This window comes from Mustela nivalis (assembly GCF_964662115.1).
Source record: "Mustela nivalis genome assembly, chromosome: 11".
NCBI lineage: Eukaryota > Metazoa > Chordata > Mammalia > Carnivora > Mustelidae > Mustela > Mustela nivalis.
This window is the reverse complement of record NC_139030.1, coordinates 47,279,964-47,300,510: the sequence shown is the minus strand read 5'-3', so window position 1 is coordinate 47,300,510 and position 20,547 is coordinate 47,279,964. Positions and strand designations below refer to the sequence as shown.

Here is a 20,547-nt window from a genome sequence, read left to right as displayed (position 1 = left end):
ATCAATAGGAGAATGGATATACTATGGTACATCTACAGAATGTAATACTATTCAGCAATTTAAAAAAAAAGCGGGGTGCCTGGGTGGCTCAGTGGGTTAAGCCTCTGCCTTCGGCCTAGGTCATGGTCTCAGAGTCCTGGGATTGAGCCCTGCATCTCGCCTACCTCTCGCCTAACTTCTCTCTCTCTCTCTGTGTCAAATAAATAAATAAAATATTTATAAATAAATAAATAAATAGCAAATTATTGATACATAGAACATGGTATCATGCTAAGTATCATGCTAAGTGAAAGAAGCCTTTCATGGAATTATATAGTGTAAATGTATGATTACATTTATGTAAAGTTCCAGAACAAACAAAGCTAATCTATGGTGGGAAAAGAACCAGGTTTTCTGGAAGACAGGAATTGAGGGAACCATCTGGAGTGATGGTAATAGTCTATGTCTTGCTAGGGGTTTAGATTAGAGGTGTGTGTATTTTCCAAAACTTAGGGAATGTACATGTAAGGTTTATATATTTTATCATGTGTAAATTTTTCCTCAAAAGAAAAAAAATCTGTGAATATTGAATTCTAGCTAATGAAGTATTTAGGGGAGAAAATACTACTATCTTAAATTTACTTTGAAATGCTTAAAAGAAATAAGATTGATGAATAGATAGACAAATAGATGGATGGATGATGGATGAATGCGGGGTGGGGAGAGATATGTGATACCTATCTGAGGGATATATGGGAATTCACTGTAAAAATTCAACTTTTCTATATGTTTGAAATTTTTCATAATAAAACACTGCAGGAAAAAAATAAAACACTGCAGAAAACTGTGCTGGATCTTTGCATTACTAAAGATGGCTACTCAGGTACATAATTTTGTTGTTTGGCTAGCAATTGTAATAGAACCTTTAAGATACAGCTCAAGGATCTTCTCCAGAAAACAATCTTCCACCCAATTTCCTTGACTGGATTAGACCCCATTCTGTGTATAGTATTTATCACTGTGTTATAATCCCTTCTTTGTTTATTGTCTTTTCCACTGGTGGTTTTCAAACTTTACTGACACAGACCTATAGAGTACGAAATACATATTTTTAACCACCCCAACCTGAAATAGAAATTTCATGAAGCAATATCAAACCTCACTACATGCAATATACTCTGCTATTTATTATTCTGTATTATTCTCCTTTTTTTATATTTCTGGTTTTAATACACTGAATTGATTTCATGGCCCAGTTTAAAAATACTACAACAGACTGTGAACTCACATAGATTCCTAAGCATGATGCTCACTATAAGTAATTGAGGAAAAGATAAAACAAAAATCTCCATGTCTCTAGGAATTAGCACAGGGTTAGGCATATACCAGTAGTAAAAAAAAAAAAAACGTTTGATAAAGGAAAAAATACACATCTCTGGGGAAGATCATCTTCATAAATCACCTTTTGCCCTCTCTCACTTTCCTTTTTTAAGAATAAGAGTTTCTTATAAGACAATCTTAATCTTAAATTAAGACATCTTAATCTTAAATTAAGATGAAAACATAGACCTGTAGGCACAGATACAGAGACAAGCAAAACTGGAGAAGGCACCTTTAAAATTGTTGAATTTGAGGGGCATATTGAGATAGAGAGGCATGACTGCTAAAGGCCTGCTGTTAAGTCTTTCAAAAAAGGCCTAATATGGTGAAGTCACTGAAGTCTGGGATATCTGGTCATCCGCTCCAGAGGTCAGAAATCATCTTGTAAATGACCCAAAGATTACTTAAGCTAATGAAATTCACAATATGCTGATGCAAAGCCCATAGTAATGAATATTTACTATTGAACACCTACTATGTATCAAACAATATCCCAAGTACTATCCTCAAAACAACCACAGAAGTAGAGCTATCTCATGTTATTATCTCTGTTTCAAAAGGGTGCCTAGGTGGCTCAGTCAGTTGATTTTGGCTCAGGTCATGATTTCAGGGTCTTGAGATCCACCACTGTGTTATGCTCCATGCTCAGCATGGAGCCTGCTTGGGATTTTCTCTTTTCCTCTCCCTTTACCCCTCTCCCGCATGTGCTTCCCCACCCCCAACCTCAAATAAATAAATAAGTAAATATATTTTTTTAGATTTTATTTATTTATTTTACAGAGAGAGAGAGAAAAGAGTACAAGGAGGGGAAGCTGCAGGCAGAGGGAGAAGCAGGCTCCCCACTGAGCAGGGAGCCCGACATGGGGCTCCATCCCAGGACCCTGAGATCATGAGCTGACGGCAGATGCTTAACTGACTGAGCCATCCAGCACCCCAAATAAATAAAATCTTAAAAATAAATAAAGAGCATTGGCATTGGTTAACATTTTAAATCTCATTATCTTATGAAGATATGATGGTTGATAAGTTATGTACACCCATTTTTGGGGGAACATTGATTGTCACACAAGAGAGGATACATGAATTTCTTACACTTCAAAGGACACTAGGAAGATATGGGGACTTGAATTGCTTTTGCAGTATTCCATCCTAAAGGGAAGCCTACTAACAAAGGAGACAAAAGCAGTGAAGAACCAGAGTCTTCTTTTCAGGGAATTGGTACAAAATGGATGCTCCTTTCAACTCACTGAATAAATTAAGAATGCATGCTATGTGAGAGACAGTAACGGAATTGATGGCAGCCAATGTCAACTGGAGAAGCAGAGATAACCAAAACACAGAGTAGCTAAGTAGCTAGATTCATCTCTCCTCTATTCCTACTTCTAGCCTCCAACACCAGAAGATTTGTTTTGAGAAGGAAAGAAAAAATATTCTAGAACCAGACATTCCCCAACCCAATCTATAGGGGTTTGAAGGGGAATGAATGAAAAATTTACTATACTCCCTTCTTCATTTCAAGTCCCTGTGGCTACAAGTTAGACGGCAATGGAGTAGATGGCAATGGAGTAATGAAGTTTTAACTAGGATAGGTTAGACTTTGAATAACTTAAAATACCAGGAAAGTATGGAATCTTCCCCAGGGGGAACATAGTAGAGTGGAGCAATGATTAGAGAAAAACAAAGCATTTTATTTCATACCTCAACCAAGTTCAGATTCCTTAGTAACTTGATCACGTAAAAGGAACAATAGTATGTAGCTTATAATAGAATGTTAAGTGAATGAATCAGAACTGAAATTGTATTTATGTGGCAAGTACAAATGTATGAGTAATCTGAGTATATTAAACAATACCTGGAGCAGATAATTGAATTTTCTCTACATCACTATTTTGTATAAGGTCAGCAATGATTGTATAGCTAACCAAACCTGCTGTAACACTTCTTCTTCTTCTTTTTTTTTTTTTTTTTTTGCCGTTTATTTAAGAAGGAAAGTAAGTTTATTTAGCAAGATTGCTTTTCATAAATCCATGCTGGATAATAGATACGTGGCCACCCTCTGTGGACTCGTAAATCAGGGTGGTTTTTTGTTTTGTTTTGGTTTGGTTTTTGGTTTTTTTCATTGTCATTGTTTTTCAGAGATTAACACCATAGTAGTTCAAAGAAGACTAAACAAAGTATGATCTCTCAGTTCCTCCCTTTTCCATTAAAATTTGAGTATTATGCTTGACTTTTTCCATTATCTGCAATCATTCTAGTTTGCAGGGAGTTCATACATATAATTGTTAATAGCGGAGATATTTTAGGGAACATGTTTTTGATCCCTCCAGTGACAATTCCTTTAGGCCCACCTGATGTGAAATCATGTACCCTAACCTATTCTCTCTCTCACTCCAATTTCTATAGCATCATTGTTAATATTTGTATGAGGACTCTAATTTATGAAAACGTCCTCTCATACTAGAATGACTAGAATGTTTTAGGACACTGGTGCAGAATAAAGAATCTCCTGGAATTGTTTACAACATATTGATCTCATACACAGAATGCCCTAACGCTTTCTTAAACCAAGCCTGGTACGAGATAAGAAGTTTGTCTATCTTTTAAAAATCTCAACCCCAGGGCACCTGGGTGGCTCAGTGGGTTGAGGCCTCTGCTTTCGGCTCAGGTCATGATCCCAGAGTCCTGGGATCAAGCTCCACATCAGGCTCTCTGCTCAGCAGGAAGTCTGCTTCCTCCTCTCTCTCTGCCTACTTGTGATCTCTGTCAAATAAATAAATAAATAAAATCTTAAAAATCTCAACCCCATATGACCCCAGTGGAAAATACATATGAATCAGATAGCATAAAAATAAAGCAATGCTCACTAAAGAATGACCTTTTAAATTATAGCTTATTGTTCTGTCACAATTATGATTTAGGTAGGTACTTATCTTCCTTTAATAGATGGATAAGGTGTTATGACATACTAAATACATAACTATGCAATTTTCATTTGTGCTTAGATATGGGCTCATATACAATTAAATCTCCTAATAGTAAATAAAATTTGGCATTTAAACACATTATCTAATTTATTTTTAATGCAAAGCAAAGCAAAACTAAGATAATTAAATCATACTGATACTATTTGAAAGAACTGGACATTTGTCATCTCCCTGCTACAGTTCTTCCATGCATTTTGCTCAAAAGAACAACCTGAAGTTCAAAATCTGAGATTCAAAGAATTTGAAAGTCCAAATTTCCAAAAGGAAAAAATAGCAAAAAAAAAAAAAAAAAAATCTTTACTAAATGAAAGAAACATAAAATTTAGCTCAGCAGGGCTTCTATACACCCAAGGACAATGTAGATGTGTAGACACAATCTTTTGAAAAGAAAATTTCTTCCTGGTCTTTCTTGTGATTCTGGCATAATAAAACTTACATGAAACAAAATGTTATAATTATTTGTTAATATTTTAAAAATATATTAGGAAACCCTTGCCATTGTTCTTAGAACATCTCATAAATAGAAGTTTTCATTTCTCCAAGTATTTTGCTCTTAAATAAGAATATTACATATTTTAAGTCAACATTCAGATTTTTATTTTTTTAAAAGATTTTATTTATTTATTTGACAGAGAGAGATCACAAGTAGGCAGAGAAGCAGGCAGAGAAGGGGGTGAAGCAGGCTCCCCGCTGAGCAGAGAGCCCGATGTGGGGCTCGATCCCAGGACCCCGGGGCAATGACCTGAGCTGAAAGCAGAGGCCTTAACCCACTGAGCCACCCAGGCACCCCAGCATTCAGATTTTTAGATAAAAATTCATAAAATGAAAATACAACCCAGTATTGTAGTAAATAGATAATTCCATTTATATAGGAACTGTCCTCAAGGGCTAGACAGAGTGGGGAGGAAGATAAACAAACCTGAGAGTAGGCCTAAGAAGAGAGGATATAAGCAAGCTTAATATTAATGTATTCAATATAACTCTTCATCTGAATAAAAATCTTTTATAAATGGTAAGAGAATTTGTTCTCACTTCAAGTAAGAACTCAGAGATGAAGATAACATAGTTCCAGTCCTGGAGGAGTTATCAATAAGAGGTAAATAAGCCTAACAGTGGAGAAGATGATGATTCATAATTATCCCCTAGGAGGACAGATCAGGAAGTGAAGCAATCTTTCTGTGATAAGGAGGCCTACCTTGGTGAGTGAACACAGCAGGCCCCATAAACAGCAGGCCTCAATGAAGCCAACTGGAGAGAAGTGAGAGAGGAGTATAAAAGCCTCACTTGGGGTGAAATGTGGGGCTGCGGCAGGGAACAGCATGGGTTCGCTGCTGTTTGTTGTGGGAAGCCCAGGGAGAAAAGGAGGAAGGATGTTATATCCACTGTACCACATATCTAGTACCTCTCCTTCAACTCCGTAAGTATATTCCTGATAGGATCTTGCTTTGGGGAGATGGCAGCCTACATCTAGTGATTGAATGTTTGGGTGCAAAACTTATTGAAGGGTAGAGATGGAAGTGTAAAAGAGCAGGGTAAGCGGCTGATGAGGAACAGCTAGGCTGTCTTAGAACTCCGTGAAAAAGCTAGAATCTAGGTTAAGATTTTCTGGGGTAAAACTAGACCTACTGGGATGCCTGGGTGGCTCAGTTGGTTAAGCGGCTGCCTTTGGCTCAGGTCATGATCCCAGCGTCCTGGGATCGAGTCCCACATCGGGCTCCTTGCTCCGCGGGGAGCCTGCTTCTCCCTCTGACTCTGCCTTCCACTCTGTCTGCCTGTGCTTGCTCTCGCTCGCTCTCTTTCTGACAAATAAATAAATAAAATCTTAAAACAAAACTAGACCTCCTACTGATGGTTTGGGCTCATCTGCAAGAATACATGTATCCTGGACAACCTTGTCTTTGGAGCCACTGTACCAGAAATAAATGTACTCTGGCAAATGATCATCTCCTGGCAATTGTGTTGATTACCTACCTTAGGCCAGAGCTACTTTCTGGTGACATCCAAAGAACAACATACTAAGAAGGAAAGGACTGACTGTATTATACACATGTTGGTAGGATGGGTTGGACCCAATAAGGTGATTTTTAGTCTTTGATTCGAATGTTGAAGGATGTTTTACAGCAAAGAAACTTAGCAGTTTCCTTTCTTTTTTCTTCAAATATTCTATTTATTTATTTGTCAGAGAGACAGAGAGTGTACAAGCAGGAGGAGCAGCAGGCAGAGGGAGAAGTGGGCTCCATGCTGAGCAAGAATCCTGATGTGGGAATAGATCCCAGGACCCTGGGATCATGACCTGAGCCAAAGGCAAACACCTAACCGACTGAGCCACCCAGGTGTCCCAAAACATAGCAGTTTCCAATCCCAAGAACCATGAAGTGCTGGAACAAAAGTGGAAGCTTAGCTGTTTTGGGGAGAACTTACGTTCTTAATGGTATTACTCCAAAATCATTGAACAAACATTTAATAGATGTCAATCATGTACCAGACACAATGACTTTCTTTCCAAAGTAACATATTTCATGAGGGAAATTAGGCCTTTCAATAGCAAGAATGGGAAGAAAAAAGTAGAAAAACAAAGGACCAAACAGAGATACCAACAGTATCTCTAACATGAACTTGCTGAGAAGTCTTAAAGAAGAATGTGGGTTGAAGTCAGGGATTTTCAGGGGTGCACAGGTGATTTACTTGGGTGGGATATATTAAAAATTAGTATTCATATTCTTTTTGGTCTAAAAAACAAAAAGTTAGGGTGCCTGGGTGGCTCAGTTGTTAAGTGTCTGCTTTCAGCTCAGGTCATGATCCCATGGTCCTGAGATCAAGCCCCGAATTGGGCTCCCTGCTCAGCAGGAGGCCAGCTTCTCCCTCTCACACTCCTCCTGCTTGTGTTCCCTCTCTCGCTGTCTCTCTGTCAAATAAATAAATTAAATCTTTAAAAAAAAATTTAAAACCCCAAAAGGTTAACAATGGTAATATTTAATATAGGAACAAAGAATAATAAAAATATATTAGATATGTATTTATATGGAGATATGAAAAAAAGTTTTAATGCATATGTTACCAAATAAAAAAATAAGGCAGCAATTAGATTACCTGATTTCTAAAATCATTATGCTCTAAAGTTCTGATTTTATATTATTCAAAGTACTTTAGTTTCTCTTAAACTATGTTTAAAAATCCTACCATATCTATAACATAAACTTCCCCATATACAACAAAATTTAATTTTACAATGATATGAAAAAGTAAACCTTTCATTATTTAAATGCATCCTAACCCTACCAACACACTCTTCTTACCTGATGAAGCAGGTTCTCTTTGCATTATATGATGCCAGTTGGCATGACCCTTTCTTCCTCTTAGCTCACTCAAGAGACTGGCAAAATGATTCTCTGAGAGCCCTATGTTGATGAGATTAACAAAACCTTAAAGTCTGGATTCCTTCTAGCAAAATTTTCAGAATTCTTTATTTCTTTCTTTATTTATTTTTTAAAAGATTTTATTTATTTATTTGACAGAGAGAAATCACAAGTTGGCAGAGAGGCAGGCAGAGAGAGAGAGGCAGAAGCAGGCTCCCTGCTGAGCAGAGAGCCCGATGCGGAACTCCCAGGACCCTGAGATCATGACCTGAGCCGAAGGCAGCGGCTTAACCACTGAGCCACCCAGGCGCCCCGCAAAATTTTCAGAATTCTTTAAATTTTACTAATTTGCACACTGACTGGTTGGTTTAGTTTGTTGATAACCATATATACATACATATATATCTAGGTATGTATGTAGACATATATGTATATATAGTCCCTCAAAATCCTCATTTATAAAAAAAATTTAGAAAAAACACTGTCATAAAGCTAAACTATTTAAGGGATGGATTTATGAACTAAACATTCAAGTAATGGCATTATATAGTTGGTATAAAAGCTACTCACTTTTTGTGTCCAGATGATAGAAGTTAAGAGTTTTGCTGTGCATTGTAGTATGAGTAAATAGATCACAAAGAAGTTGGCTGAAAAACAGTCCATTAAAATGACAGCTTCCATAATAATGCAAATATACTTAACACTACTAAGCTGTGTGTTCAGAAATGATTAAGATGGTGGGGGCACCTGGATGGCTCAGTCAGTTAAGCATCTGCTTTTGGCTCAGGTCATGATCCCAGGGTCCTGGGATTGAGCTCACACTGGGTTCCCTGCTCAGTGGGGGACCTGCTCCCCTCGATCTCTCTGCTCTTCTCCCAGCTTATGCTCTCTCAAATAAATAAGTCAATAAATAAATAAATAAGTCTTTTAAAAAATAGAAAAACAATTAAGATGGTCAATTTTGTTTTATGACAGTAAAAAAACACAATGACTGAAATAATATATCAGTTTAAAATGAATATTTCTAATCATAATTTTTACCACTTTCCAGTCTTATTTTTTAATATCTAAGTATCTCTGATAAAAGTTTTCTTCACCTTTCCTCTATCCTGAAGCTTTCCATATTAAGAAACAACACAGAGCAGCAAAAAAATTTAAGACAGAGGTGCCTGGGTGGCTCAGTGGGTTAAATTCTCTGCCTTCAGCTCAGGTCATGATCTCAGGGTCCTGGAACAAGCTCTGCATCGGGCTCTCTGCTCAGCAGGGAGCCTGCTTCCCTTCCTCTCTCTCTGCCTGCCTCTCTGCCTACTTGTGATCTCTGTCTGTCAAATAAATAAATAAAATCTTTAAAAAAAGTTTAAGACAGAAGAATAATTTGAAACAGTATTTTCACATGAAATGTGAAATATCTTAGGCATTACTGTATTACTGTAGGTAGACACAAATAATTAATGCCATTCTTGCAAATTGTAGTTTCAAAGAGTAAATCATGCCTCACTGGTCATATGTAAACAAGTATAAGCAATTATAGTACTCTTCCCTCATTTTGACCAATCTTTGCTTGTAAATAATGACACAATGAAAAAAGAGAAATATTAGTTTTCTACTGTTCCTTGTCTCAAGCTGTTTCTCTTTGATTCATAGAACGTAAAGAAGAGGATAAAAAGTTAGCAAATATGTCCAAAAACATCCCAAAAGATGCTGTTTCCTTTTTTTTTTTTTTTTAAGATTTTGTTTATCTGACAGAGATCGCAAATAGGCAGAGAGCCAGGCAGAGAGAGAGGGAGAAGCAGGCCCCCCGCTGAGCACAGAGCCCATGAGAGGCTAGATCCCAGGACTCTGGGATCATGACACCAGCGGAAGGCAGAGGCTTTAACCCACTGAGTCACCTAGGCGCCCCAAGATGCTAAGTTTCTAATTATGAAAGAAAACAACATAGCCTCATTCAAGGAAGCAAACAGTATATAATTTTTTAAATCCCTCATTATTCTCTTCTCTAAACTCCCCCTTCTAGAGGCAGTCACTGTTAAAGTTGTTAGGTATGCTTTTAGATGTTTTCTATGTTTATATCAAAACACATTTCTTTACATGAATAACATAACATTGTAAGGTTGTATAACTTATTTTTTAACCTATTATATAGTAAATATTCTCCCAAACCAGTACATATTAACCAAACCCTTCTGATGAATGTTTAGGTTATTTCCAATTTTTCAGTAAAACTAATGCTGCATTGAACATCTTTGTTCATATATCTTTGCATTCTTAGGCAGTTTTGTAGGATAAATGCTTGTAAGTGGAACTGCTGCCTCAAAAGATATACAAGTTTTAAAAACATACAAATTTAAAATATGTTAAATTTATTAAAATCGCTAAAATACTTCTCAAAAAGTACTAGTTTGTATTTCTATGGGTACTGTATGAGAGTTACAAAAACGAGTGTGCAAATTGTTGGTAAAGTGTGTCTTTAAGTTAGTCTTCTAATAGTTTTTGATATAAACATCTATTTTTATTTTATTTTAACTCATGAAAATCAAGTAGGTGGGTAGGGCATTCTGGGTACTTGGTCTGGGAATTGAAACTCATCGTCCTCCTCTCCTCCCGATTAGTGCTATGAACTAAACAAATTAGTTAAATAGCTATTGTTATTTGCCTGAAAAGAGAGAGATATTTTGAAACAAAGATACATTAAGTATCTTCATTTTCCTTTTAGATCTCAGATTTCCTCTATGTACTATCTGACGTCCATCTCTTTAATACCATGTTTTGTAGAGATTTCAACACAGGATGACAAAATTTACTAGTCTTTATGCACTTGAACCTTTATGAAACATGTGGTTGCTAATTCATTCCTAATAGCACAATCTGGCTTTTTCTTGGAGAAAAATGCCTTTTCTAAACCTCTTATTCTAGAATAAATATTACCATACAACTATCACCTCATATTAACATATTTTAGAGTCTACAAACCTCTTTCACAAATATTGTTCCATTTTGCTTTTCACAACCAGTTGTGGTGACTGGAAGGAGAGTATTATTTCCACTTAATAGATGAAACAAGGATCATGAAGTAGTAGAACTGAGACTAGCAGGGCATTGAACTTTCCACAGCCCGCTACTGCCTCTTGCATTTGTATAAGGACAGCATATTCCTTTTGCAGAAATTTTATTCCAGGGGCACCTGGGTGGCTCAGTGGGTGAAAGCCTCTGCCTTTTGCTCAGGTAATGATCTCAGGGTCCTGGGATCCAGCCCCACAAAGGGCTCTCTGCTCAGCAGACAGCCTGCTTCCCCCTCCCTCCCAACCCCCCCCTGCCTCTCTGCCTCCTTGTGATCTCTGTCAAATAAATAAATATTAAAAAAGAAAAGAAAAGAAAAGAAACTTTATTCCATAGTGGCTAACATTCACTTCCTAAGTTCCCTTTAGAACAAGGTAAAATAAAATTTATAAAGGAGGAAGGAACCCTGCAAAAAAGGAAACTATCTTTTTTCTTTTTGTTAATTTTACTACCTTTCTGAAAGAAGTCATTCTTTCAGAATGACTGTACCTAAACACATATTCTGTGGCATTGTAAAAAATATGTGTGAACAATTCTAAGACAAGGACAATATAAAACTATAACCTCAGGGTTCCTGGGTAGCTGCCAGTTAAGCAACTGACTCTTGATTTCGTCTGGTCATGATCTCAGGGTCCTGAGTTCAAGCCCCAACTCGGGCTCCATGTTTAGCATAGAATCTGTTTGTCTCTCTCCCTCTGTTCCTCCCCCTACTTGCACTCTCTCTTTCTCATAAATAAACAAATAAACAAACCAACAAATAAATATTTTAAAAACCCTATAACTTCAGTTCTGTAAGCAGATCATATTAAATGCTAGTCACACAATATATGTTTAATTGTACTTCTTATTCATATTCACCTTTTTTCTTATTTGTATTTATCTTATGTAGATTTCATTACATTTTTTCCTTACAACTAGCCATAATGTCACAGGACTAATCTATTTCAGATTTTCTTACTTTCTTATTATAAAGGTAACTACTGGTCAGCAGCTGGCCAACCTACAAATAAGGTGGTTTTATAAAGAAATGAGTCTTGCAATTTTGAAAAAATGATTATTTTTAAAAAATTGTTTTCTTTTTTTGATACATACTGTCATTAATAGCCAATTTCAATTTCTTCTTAACATTAGGATGGTATAGGGGCGCCTGGGTGGCTCAGTGGGTTAAAGCCTCTACCTTTGGCTCAGGTCATGATCTCAGGGTCCTGGGATCGAGTCCCACATCGGGCTCCCTGCTCAGCGGGGAACTTGCTTCCTCCTCTCTCTCTCTGCCTGCCTGCTTGTGATCTCTGTCAAATAAATACATTTTAAAAACAAAAAACAAAAAACAAAACATTAGGATGGTATAAATAAATAAAATCTTCAAAAAAAAATTAGGATGGTAATTTCTTGTGTTTCATTAAGGTGTAGAGAAAGATCTGAGCATTCTCCCTACCTTTTCTGATCTTTGTCTTCAAGAGGGCCATCTCCATGCTGTTGAGCAAATACTGGGCTGAGTGTCTGGAGAACTGGATTCTTACATTGGCTGTATACTGAGTGTAAACTAGGGCAATTTATTTTTCCTGGGCTTTAATGTCCTTATTTCTAAAATGAGGGGGAGTGTTCGTTCTAGACTATCATTCCAAGGGTCCATTTTAGCTCCAGCAATAGCACTGTAAAGCCTATTAACCCACATTTGTTGAGACGGGGCAATTAGGGTCCAGACGACGTTGTGGGAATATTTATGGATACTTAAATAATGTCTTATCTTCTGGGACGAAAAAGTTTCAACAGTGATTAAGTACTAACAAGCCCTAAGCCCCAAATCAGGAAGCATCCTGTGACGTGATTCAGGCCACCAGGACTTGAGACATGTAGGACACATCAGGCCACTTGAGGTCTTATTAGGTAACTATTTCCGTGCCCCAATGCCTAGTAATCCTAGGAGTGAAAGCAGAGTACCTAAATATTACACTGTATACTGCTTAAAAACATGACAAAAGAAAAACGACGTTAAACAAGCATTTACGGAGAAAATAGATACCAAAAAAGCGTGAATTTCTCCAGTAAGTGCAACTCAATTCCTCTATTTTCCTACATAAACCTAGGCCTCGGGTGTTTGTGCTGGCCCAGGGGAAAGTTTTTCTAGCAGTCTCCGAAATATTGCTGGTGGAATGGAGAACAGCTTTAGAGTATTTATATCATTCAAATCCGCTCCTAAAGAAATTCTCCACGGGCGAGCCAGCAGGCATCTGAACATAGGTGGCCCCTCGCGCCGCAGTCCGCTCGGTTCGGGCCTGCAAAGCGGCTGACGGTAGTCGCCGTGGCTAGGCAACCGTCGGAGCTTTCCCCTCGGCATCAGCCCCGCCTCTGGAAGTGCTTCCACCTCCCGGCGCCTGGAATCTCCTCCCCTCATTGGCCAGCGACCTGCCAGAGGTGGGCGGGGGAAATGCGTCAAACCATGAGCTCATTTCCGGCCAGGGAGCGCGCGGGTTGATTCGTCCTTCCTCAGCCGCGGGTGCTCGCAGCTCGGAAATGGCGGGTAAGTTCCCGGGAAAAGTTTACCAAGGGGAGGGGGCGGGTAGGTTTGGGAAAGAACGCCGAGACCGTGGTGACAGTGCCCGCCTGGAACTTTCCGGCTCCAGCCTGGGTTCCAGAAGGCTTGCTTCAGCCTGAAGGGACGGAACTCTCAGCACAGCTCCCTGTTGGCCGAGGTTCGTGCCCCCGCCCCCAACTACTCGGGGTTCTGTGCCTTCTGCGGGGAGCTCGGCCCCTGCGGAGGGCCGAAGAAGCCCGGGGAAAGAGTCGCGGTTTGGCTTGGAAGGTGCCGGATGCCTTGAGGCCTGTTGATCTTCTCGTTTCTCTTTTTGCACCGCTGCCTCAGCCGCAGTAGTTTGGTTCTGTTCCCGCCAGCTGATTTTAATGTTCGGGTCGCCGTCCTCTTCCAGGTCTCCCTCCACCTTCCACTACAGTCAACTTCTGAGCTAGCGCATTGCTTGCTGCCTTGCCCTGCACTAGGGCTCTCCCTTGAACCTGGACTTCGCAGTCGGCTTTTTAATCTCTGGCGCTTTAATATTCCTAGGATGGATTTAGGTTTTCTTTGAGAGAGATCGTTCTCGCATTCTTCCTTCATCTAAACTTCTCATAGTACTTTATACTATAATTTTCATGTTCATTCTCTTTTTTTGTCTCTTCAGTTTTCAGCATTTAGTAATGAATAATTGCTGTTTTGTACGTGTATTAAGATTATTTTGGTGTGAGTATATACTTTTTCCCAGTTACATACCTTTTGGAGTGAAGGACCGTTTCTACTTTTATCTTTCCGCAGTGCCTTCATAATAGTCTTTTTTTTTTTTAAGATTTTATTTATTTATTTGACAAGACAGATCACAAGTAGGCAGAGAGAGAGGGGGAAACAGGCTCCCCGCTGAGCAGAGAGGCCGATGTGATGCAGGGCTCGATCCCAGGACCCTGGGGATCTTGACCTGAGCTGAAGGCTTAACCCACTGAGCCACCCAGGCGCCTTTCATAGTAGTCTTACTACACTTCTATGGATGGGCTGCGAAGACAGGCTATCACGTGAGCTCTACAGATAAAGAAGAAGAATTCTACCAGATAGTGACTGTGGGATCTTAGGGGTACACTAGTGCATAAAAGAGGGAGAACATACGTGTATGGTGTACATATAGTAAGAATTACAACTAAATTTGAATCTCTGCCTCACCACTCAAAAGTTGGGTGCACTTAAGCAATTAAACCTCTTTCTTTCTTAATTTCTTTTTTTTTTTTAAGATTTTATTTATTTTTTTGACAGACATCACAAGTAGGCAGAGAGGCAGGCAGAGAGAGTGAGAGGGAAGCAGGCTCTCTGCTGAGCAGAGAGCCTGATGCGGGACTCGATCCCAGGACCCTGAGATCACAACCTGAGCCGAAGGCAGCGGCTTAAACCACTGGGCCACCCAGGCGCCCCTAAACCTTCTTCTAAGCCTGAGCGTTTTAGTATGAAACGGGGCCAACATAGTATTTACTTGTCTCATAGGGTGTGGGGATTAAGCCAGTGTGTGATTTCACAAGTTAAATTTTGTCGCATACGTCATATATAATTCCTTAAATGGGTTCTTTTATCTCAATTTTATAAATTTGGGTCAGAGGAGTCAAGTAATGTGCTTTAGTTCTAGTTCACAGATCTGATTTCATTTCAGGAATTCTGACAATAGACTTAATCTATACTGCCTCAGATGTTCCCTATTTTCTGTGTATGTGTATTTTTTTAAACCTTTTATTAAAGTTTATGGCATGTCATTGTACCTTTCTTTTGTTTCTTCTGTTTATGACTTCTTTTTCCTGAATTTTTATGTTCATTTTGTCAGATTTATTGTCATCTTTGCTTGAAAGTTTACCTGGATTGCTTCCATTTTAGTTATTTATTACATATGTCGATGGGTAGCAGCCACATTGTAGTAAAATCATTTGGTTGCTGATAGCCCATCGTTTATGACTTTGTACAAATATGGTTAAAAAACCCTTTTTTTTAAAATGCAGTGAAAATTTTCTTTCCTAACGCTGTCCCCACTCCTTCTCTCTTATCCCAGAGATAACCACAGTTACCAGTTTCTTGTGTGTTCCTCCTGAGATAATCTCTGCATTATCAGTTGATAGTTTTTTAATGGTTGATCTGAAGTACTCTGGGTAGAAATTTTCCAGTATTAGAGATAAAATGCTATTTTAATTATCAAAGGGTGTTCTCACCTTGTGTATTGATGGAGCAGTGGCACCCTTTTATATTTTAAAAAACTGCTTAGATAGAAATCCTAGCAGGTAATATTCATTACTATTAAATAGAGAAATGTCAGTAGTCATGTTAATTTTAAGATTTACTTATTTATGTAAAGCAAGCCTAGTTCATAAGCCTTTGGCAAAAATGATGTTTTTCCTGTTTTATAATGGGGCAGTCATACTCTATATTTGTTTAGGATTATGTAGAGAATGACCTGTGCTTTTATAGTTTGTTGCTTTTATGATCTATTAGCATGTTTTAAATCTTCTGTTTATTCCACTTCTAATAAGAACCCTCTTTGTAGGTTTGACTATTTAAACCATTTCCAACAAGACCTTTTAAAAACTTTCCCTTAGGATTTGGTGCTATGGAGAAATTTTTGGTTGAGTACAAGAGTGCAGTGGAGAAGAAACTGGCAGAGTACAAATGTAACACCAACACAGCAATTGAACTAAAATTAGGTATGTATGCTATTTCTCAGTGGTGTTATGTATGTATTGTGTGTTCATATATAATCTTTTTTAAAAGTTTGAAGTAGAATTTTATGTAAGAGCAGTTCATGTAAATGTATAGTTTTCTGCATGCATTGAACACATTCAGATTTTATTCAGTATTCATTTATGTCATGGAGTGGGTAGATGTTTGGCAGAGTTTACATGTAGGAAGTACAGCATGTTAAGTGTTCTCAGGCTCTTTAAAGTATTTACCTTTATGCTTTTGCTTATAAAAATGGTAGGCAGTAGTGTTGGTGGGGATGTGGAAAGACACTCATTGCTGATGGGAATGTAAAATGATGCAACTACTTTGGAAAACAGTTTGGTATGTTCTTAAAAAGTTTAATGAACTGTATGATCCAGAAGATCTACTCTGAGGGATCTACTCAAGAGAAATGAAAACATATGTCTGTACAAAAATTAGTACATGAATAGTCATAGCAGCATTATTCACAGTGGCCCAAAAAGAAAAGAGCCCAGATCTCCATCATCTGGTAATAGAATAAACAAAGTATGATCTATCTGTATGATGGAATACTACTTGACAATAAAAAGGAATGAAGGTCTAATACATGCTATAACACGGGTGAACTCAAAAATATTCTAAGTGAAAGAAATCAGACGAGAAAACCCCCACATATACAGTATGATTCTATTTGTGTGAGATGTTTGGAAAAGGCAAATCCAGAAGCAAGGTAGAATGGTAGTTGCCTGAGGCTGACTGAGAATAATGACTGCAAATGGGCATGAGATTTCTTTTGGGGACAATGGCAGTGTTTTAAAATTAGTTTGTGGCAATGGTCACACAATTCTAAATTTATTAAAAATTACTGAATTATATGCTTAAAAAAAAGTAATTTTTGTGGTATGTAAATAATTCCTCAAGAAAGTTTTTCTTTTCTTTTTTTTTTTTTAAGATTTTATTTATTTACTTGAGAGAGAAAGCAAGTGAGAGAGCAAGCACGAGCAGAGGGAGAGGGAGAAGCAGACTCCCTGCTCATCAGGGAACCCAGTATGGGACTCCTCTCAGGACCCCAGGATCATAACCTGAGCCAAAGGCAGACGTCTGCTTAACCAGCTGAGCTCCCAGGCTCAATAAAGCTATTTAAAAAAATAGTTATATGCACATGAATATTGGTTCCATCATTCTATGGCTGAGTTTCCTTATCTTATAATGAAGTTAATAGTACTTACTTTTATAGTGGCTATAAAGATTATATGTAAGGTTAAGTACAAGTTAAGTGCATAAACAGGTTGACTTCTAGAAATTCTCAATAAATGTTAGCTTCTGCTGATTAAAATAATACAAACATAACAAAAATATAAAGAAGGTGACAAAGAAGGTACCCCTCACTACAGAGAGAATATTTATGTAGATTTTTTTTGTATGCATGCATAAACTTACTTTCCCAAAACCAGGATCCTGTTTAAGGCTGTGCACGTACCTGTTTTCCATAGTGGCTACTTCATTTTGTATTTCCATCAACAGTGCACATAGGTTCCAATTTCTCTACATTCTTGCCAACACTTGTTATTGTCTGTCGATTTTTTACTGTATCATTTAAACTATTTTTTAATTTGACAATGAAAACTGATTTTTAATTCTAAGAAAAGTATATGCTTTATATCTAAGAGAATCAGCTCCCCTCACCCTTTTTAAGATTTTATTTCTTTATTTGACAGAGAGCACAAGCAGGGGGAGAGGGAGAAGCAGGCTCCTAGCTAAGTAGGGAGCTGGAATGCAGTGCTTGATCCCAGGACGCTGGGATCATGACCTGAGCTAAAGGCAGATACTTAACCAATTGAGCCACCCAGGCACCCTGAATCAGCCCTTATTTTATCATATATGCAAATAAGAGTTTTTGCTTTATGTTTAACAAAAAGGCCCTCTCTACTTTAAGATTATAAAGCAGTTTATCTATTGTTTCTCTAATATTTTTTGGATTTTTTTTTTCTTTTTTAAGTCAAAATTTTTGAATCTAACTTGGTGTAACACATGACGTTACATGTGTTACATGTTACCAAAGCTTTGCTTTCTCGGATGAATTAGCCAATTATCCACCTGCCAGTGTAAATTGTCTTTTCATTAATGATTTAAAATTTCTCTTTAATCATATTAAAGTATCATATATATACTTGAGCTGGCTTTTGGGACTTTTTTTTTTGTCCCTGAGCCATTAGTGTACCATTACAATAAATGTTATAATTATATGTAATTATATGGTGTGACTAGGTCCCCACTTGTTACTATTTAGGAGTTTTCCTAGTTTTCTCTAATGTTTGTTCTTCTAGATGAACATTTTATCAAGTTTGAAAAAGATTTTTTTTTTTTTTAAGATTTTATTTATTTATTTGTCAGAGACAGAGGGAGAGAGAGCGAGCGAGCACACACAGATAAAGAGGCAGGCAGAGGTAGAGGGAGAAGCAGGCTCCCTGCCGAGCAAGGAGCCCGATGTGGGACTCGATCCCAGGACCCTGGGATCATGACCTGAGCCGAAGGCAGCTGCCTAACCAACTGAGCCACTCAGGCGTCCCTGAAAAAGATTTTTTTGTTAATTTTTTTTTTAACTTGAGATTCTATTAAATCAGGTTTAATTTAGGGGGAATCAAAATCCTTACATTATTGAGTCTTTCTAATAGCAAGAATATTTTTCTATTTATTCAGGTCTTTTTTATGTCCATCTTTTTTAAGAGTTTTAAACTTTATATATATATGAGAAACATTTCTTACTGAGTTTATATCTAGGTATTTCATCTATGTTATTGCTATTGTAAATGAAATTATTCTATTATGTTTTTCACCTTTATTAATAGTGTGTGAGAAAACTGTGGAAGGTAATTTTTAATATATATTTTTTCCCTGCCTCAAAATTCAGGTTACTTTGTAACTCAAGTTCTACATATACATGACAGAACCCAAACTGACTGGGTTACTTCGTCTTTCTAATCCTTTATAGTTGTAGTAATAACTTGCTTCCTCAAGCCAACCTTCCTTCTTCCCTCCTTTTTATTTCCAGTCCTCCTATCCCAACTCCCTCCCTTCCACCTTCTCTGGACAAATGTTTATTGAAACTTACTATATGATAGGCCAATGTGCTTGGAACATGGGGTAACTTGAACTCTTGACTGCGTATCTATAATTCCACTAAGATGTATCCCAAGATTTTTCCTCTAACAGAGGCTGTTTTCACTTTGTGTGTGAGGGATTGACAGACACACTTTTTTCACAGAAATTCTGTGCTTTGAGGTAGGTTACTGTAGAAAGAGTGAATCTTTTTTTCTATATCACTTTAACTATTTTTAAGTGTACAGTTCAGTACATTAATTGCATTCACAATTTCCAAAATTTTGTATTTCCAAAATTTTTTCATCACCTCAAACAGAAACTTTGTACCTGTTAAGCAATAAATCCTCATTCACTTTTCACCTCCAGTCCTTGGTAATCCCTAATTTACTTTTCTGTCTCTATGGATTTACTTGTTCTAGATATTTTAAGTGGCATCACAACAGTATTTGTCCTTTTGTGTGTGGCATATTTCACTTAGCATAATGCTTTCAGCTTATTTCATCTGTTGATGGATATTCGGGTCTTTTCTACCTTTCACAATTGTGAATAATGCTACTGTGGACAAGTATATGGCTATCTGTTTGAATCCTGTTTTCAATTCTTTTAGTATATAGCTAAGAATAGAATTACTGAGTGTATATTAATTCTATGTTTAACATTTTGAGAAACTGCCAAATTGTCTTACATAGTAGCTGTACCCTTTTACAGTCTCACCATCCATGTCAACGTTCCAGTTTCACCACATCATTGTCAGTGCTTGTTATTTTTTTTTATTATTATTATAGACTTCCTAGTAGATGTAAAATGATATCTTACTGTGATTTTGATTTGCATTGGCCTAAAGAATAATGTTGAGCATCTTTTCATGTGCTTATTGACCATTTGTATATCTTCTTTATAGAAGTATCTATTCAAATCCTTTGCCTATTTTTTCATTAGGTTGTCTTTTAGGTTTTTTTGTTTGGGTTTTTTTGTTTTTTGTTTTTTAAAGATTATTTATTCATTTATATGACACAGAGAGTGAGAGAGCACAGCAGGGGGAGTGGCAGAGGGAGAGGGAGAAGCAGGCTCCCGCTGAGCAAGGAACCCGATGTGGGGCTCCATCCCAGGACCCTGAGATCATGACCCAAGCCAAAGGCAGAGGCTTAACCAACTGAGCCACCCAGGCACCCGTTTTTGTGGGTTTTTAAATATATTTTTAACACCTGATAATTTTACTGGCTTCTCTTACTTTTTGGGAAGTGATTTGGGTTTTTTTTTTTTTTCAGGCCTACAACCATATCATCTGATCATTTTCACAAATTCACTTAGTTTTTGATACATGTGCCTTTTTGTTCTCTCTCTCTCTCTCTCTTTTTTTTTTTTTTTTTAAAGTAGGCTCCACACCCAGTGTGGAGCCCAACACGGGCTTGAACTTACAACCCTGAGAACAAGACCTGACCTGAGATCAGGAGTTGGACGCTCAACCAACTCA

General features: G+C 37.6%; 2 protein-coding genes across 3 annotated transcripts in view; one reads left to right on the top strand and one right to left on the bottom strand.

Annotated features, from left to right (window-relative positions):
- SLC25A12 (solute carrier family 25 member 12) overlaps positions 1–20,547 on the bottom strand; it is a 204,407-nt gene that overhangs the window by 112,999 nt on the left and 70,861 nt on the right. The window lies entirely within an intron of this gene.
- The window catches only part of HAT1 (histone acetyltransferase 1), a 62,604-nt gene continuing 55,259 nt past the window's right edge, over positions 13,203–20,547 (top strand). The window contains exons 1-2 of one of the 2 annotated variants that reach the window (XM_082689175.1): positions 13,203–13,277; positions 15,869–15,973. In XM_082689175.1, the coding sequence (XP_082545301.1) occupies positions 13,271–13,277; positions 15,869–15,973 (112 nt within the window). In that variant the 5' untranslated portion in view covers positions 13,203–13,270. Of the gene's footprint in view, positions 13,450–15,868; positions 15,974–20,547 lie in introns of both variants that reach the window. The other variant, XM_082689176.1, reaches the window with a different exon arrangement.